The sequence below is a fragment of the Camellia sinensis genome, chromosome 6 (assembly GCF_055761805.1).
Source record: "Camellia sinensis isolate YWXY chromosome 6, ASM5576180v1, whole genome shotgun sequence".
NCBI lineage: Eukaryota > Viridiplantae > Streptophyta > Magnoliopsida > Ericales > Theaceae > Camellia > Camellia sinensis.
The window spans coordinates 140,371,521-140,373,586 of NC_138966.1; the positions used below are offsets into that span (position 1 = coordinate 140,371,521).

General features: G+C 34.2%; 1 protein-coding gene across 1 annotated transcript; it reads left to right on the forward strand.

Moving 5' to 3' along the window:
- Window positions 1–522: 522 nt before the first annotated feature.
- Window positions 523–1,767, forward strand: LOC145793632 (uncharacterized). The gene is made up of 2 exons (XM_082876497.1): window positions 523–995; window positions 1,389–1,767. The coding sequence occupies exons 1-2, from the start codon at window positions 523–525 to the stop codon at window positions 1,765–1,767; spliced, it is 852 nt and encodes a 283-aa protein (XP_082732623.1).
- Window positions 1,768–2,066: the final 299 nt, after the last annotated feature.

Here is a 2,066-nt window from a genome sequence, read left to right on the forward strand (position 1 = left end):
GTGGAGAAAGTTGGAAAAGAGAATGTGGTGCAAGTTATCACTGATAGTGCTGCACCTAATGTGTTGGCGGGCAAGAATATTTCCTCCTTCCTTACGTCAAAATTGTTTACTCATAGTTTGTTTTGTATTTAAAATTTAAAAACTTGAAAATAATAATTCTTCGTAATTGTTACATTATAGGGAGGTTTTTGGAAGCCAAGTATGAACACTTGTATTGGACACCATGTGCTGCTCATTGCTTGGACTTGATGTTAGAATACATTTTCAAGATACCTCGATTGAAAAAAGACATTTGAAAGGGGTATTGCAGTACATGGCTACATTTATAACCGGCCTACGTTGCTAAACATGATGAGGCGCTATACAAATTTGAAGAATTTGATCAAGCCTGCAAAAACTGGATTTGCAACCGCCTTTCTGACTTTGTCTAGGATGCATCAACAAAAAAATAATTTGAGAAAGATGGTCATCTCTTAAGACTAGACCTCAAGCAAATAGGCAAAGGAGCCACAAGGTAAAAGAATGGCCCAAACTTTGTTGATGCCTTCATTTTGGAATACTGTTGTGTTTGCCCTTAAGGTCTCAGGTCCTCTCATCAAAGTGCTTAGATTGGTTAATACCGAGAAGAAACCTCCCAAGGGATACATTTATGAGGCAATGGATAGGGCAAAAGAACGCATTGCAAGTTCATTTGATCATAAAGAAGAGAAGTATAATGAAATCTTCGAAATCATCGACAAAAGATGGGATGTCCAATTGCATCGGCCTTTACATGCAGCTACGCACTTTCTTAACCCAGAATTCTTTTACCCAAAAGCTTTAGAGGTGCAAAAAGATCATGAAGTGATAAATGGGTTTTATGAATGCATGCAATGGTTGGTCCTGGACGTCACTGTTCAAGATTTGATCACTAATGAGATGAGTATTTATACGAAGGCTGAGAGCCTTTTTTGGCAAGCCTGTTGCGATTCAGAAAAGAAATACAAGGGCACCAGGTAATATATTATAAACTCATAGAGTTCATTTTTAGTAATACTTTTAGTAAAACTCAATACTTGGTAACAATTATTTCTAACTAGTGATTATCATTGCTGATTGGTGGGCATCATATGGTTCTAAAACCCCAAACTTGCAAACTTTTGTCATAAAAGTCCTTAGCCTAACATGTAGTTCATCAGATTGTGAACGAAATTGGAGTGTATTTGAACATGTGAGTATTTAACATTCTAACTCATTTTTTGTTGAATTCAAATATTTTGTATTCTCATTATATAGAATTTAATATCTTTTTAATACTTGCAACTTCATAGCAAGAAAAGAAATAGATTGGAACAACAACGTCTCAATGATTTAGTGTTTGTCAAATATAATTGAACATTGAGATTTAGGTATAACATGCGCAACACTCTTGATCCCATATCTTTGCAAAATATTGATGAAAGCAATGAGTGGTTGCTTGGGAGGATGGATGGAGAATCAGATGAAGATAATGAGTCAGTGTTTGATGATGATGATGGCTTGACGTGGGCCACTGTTGCTAGAGCTTTTGGAGTAGAAGAAAGTAGCCATGCAAGTAAAACAATAAGTTCACGTTCAAAGGCACAATCGGGGATATCTAAATCATCAAGATTAACTCCACTTCAATTAATAGATGAAGGGGAAGCGGGCTTAGATGACACAGAAGAGGAAGATGTTGAGGGATATAAATCAACTGATGGAGGAGAATATGATAGTTTGCTTGCCATTGATGTTGAGGATGATAATTGACTAACAGACCTAACCTATCATTTCTTATGATATTGATGTTTTTAAGTGTTAAGACATGTATTAATATTTGTTGGATATTTATGTTTTGGATGTTTAGTGTTTATGTTTTTTTTTTTTTTTTGAATGTGGATTATTTTATCTTTGAAAATTGGAATGCTATATAATATGCACTTTCATGGCTTTGAGAATTATTCTATAATTTGTCTTGAATCTTAATTACTTTTTATTTAAAAAAAAAAATTGTCTTAGTACTATGAATGATTAGTCTATGTTAATTTTTCTATTTTTTACTAAGACAG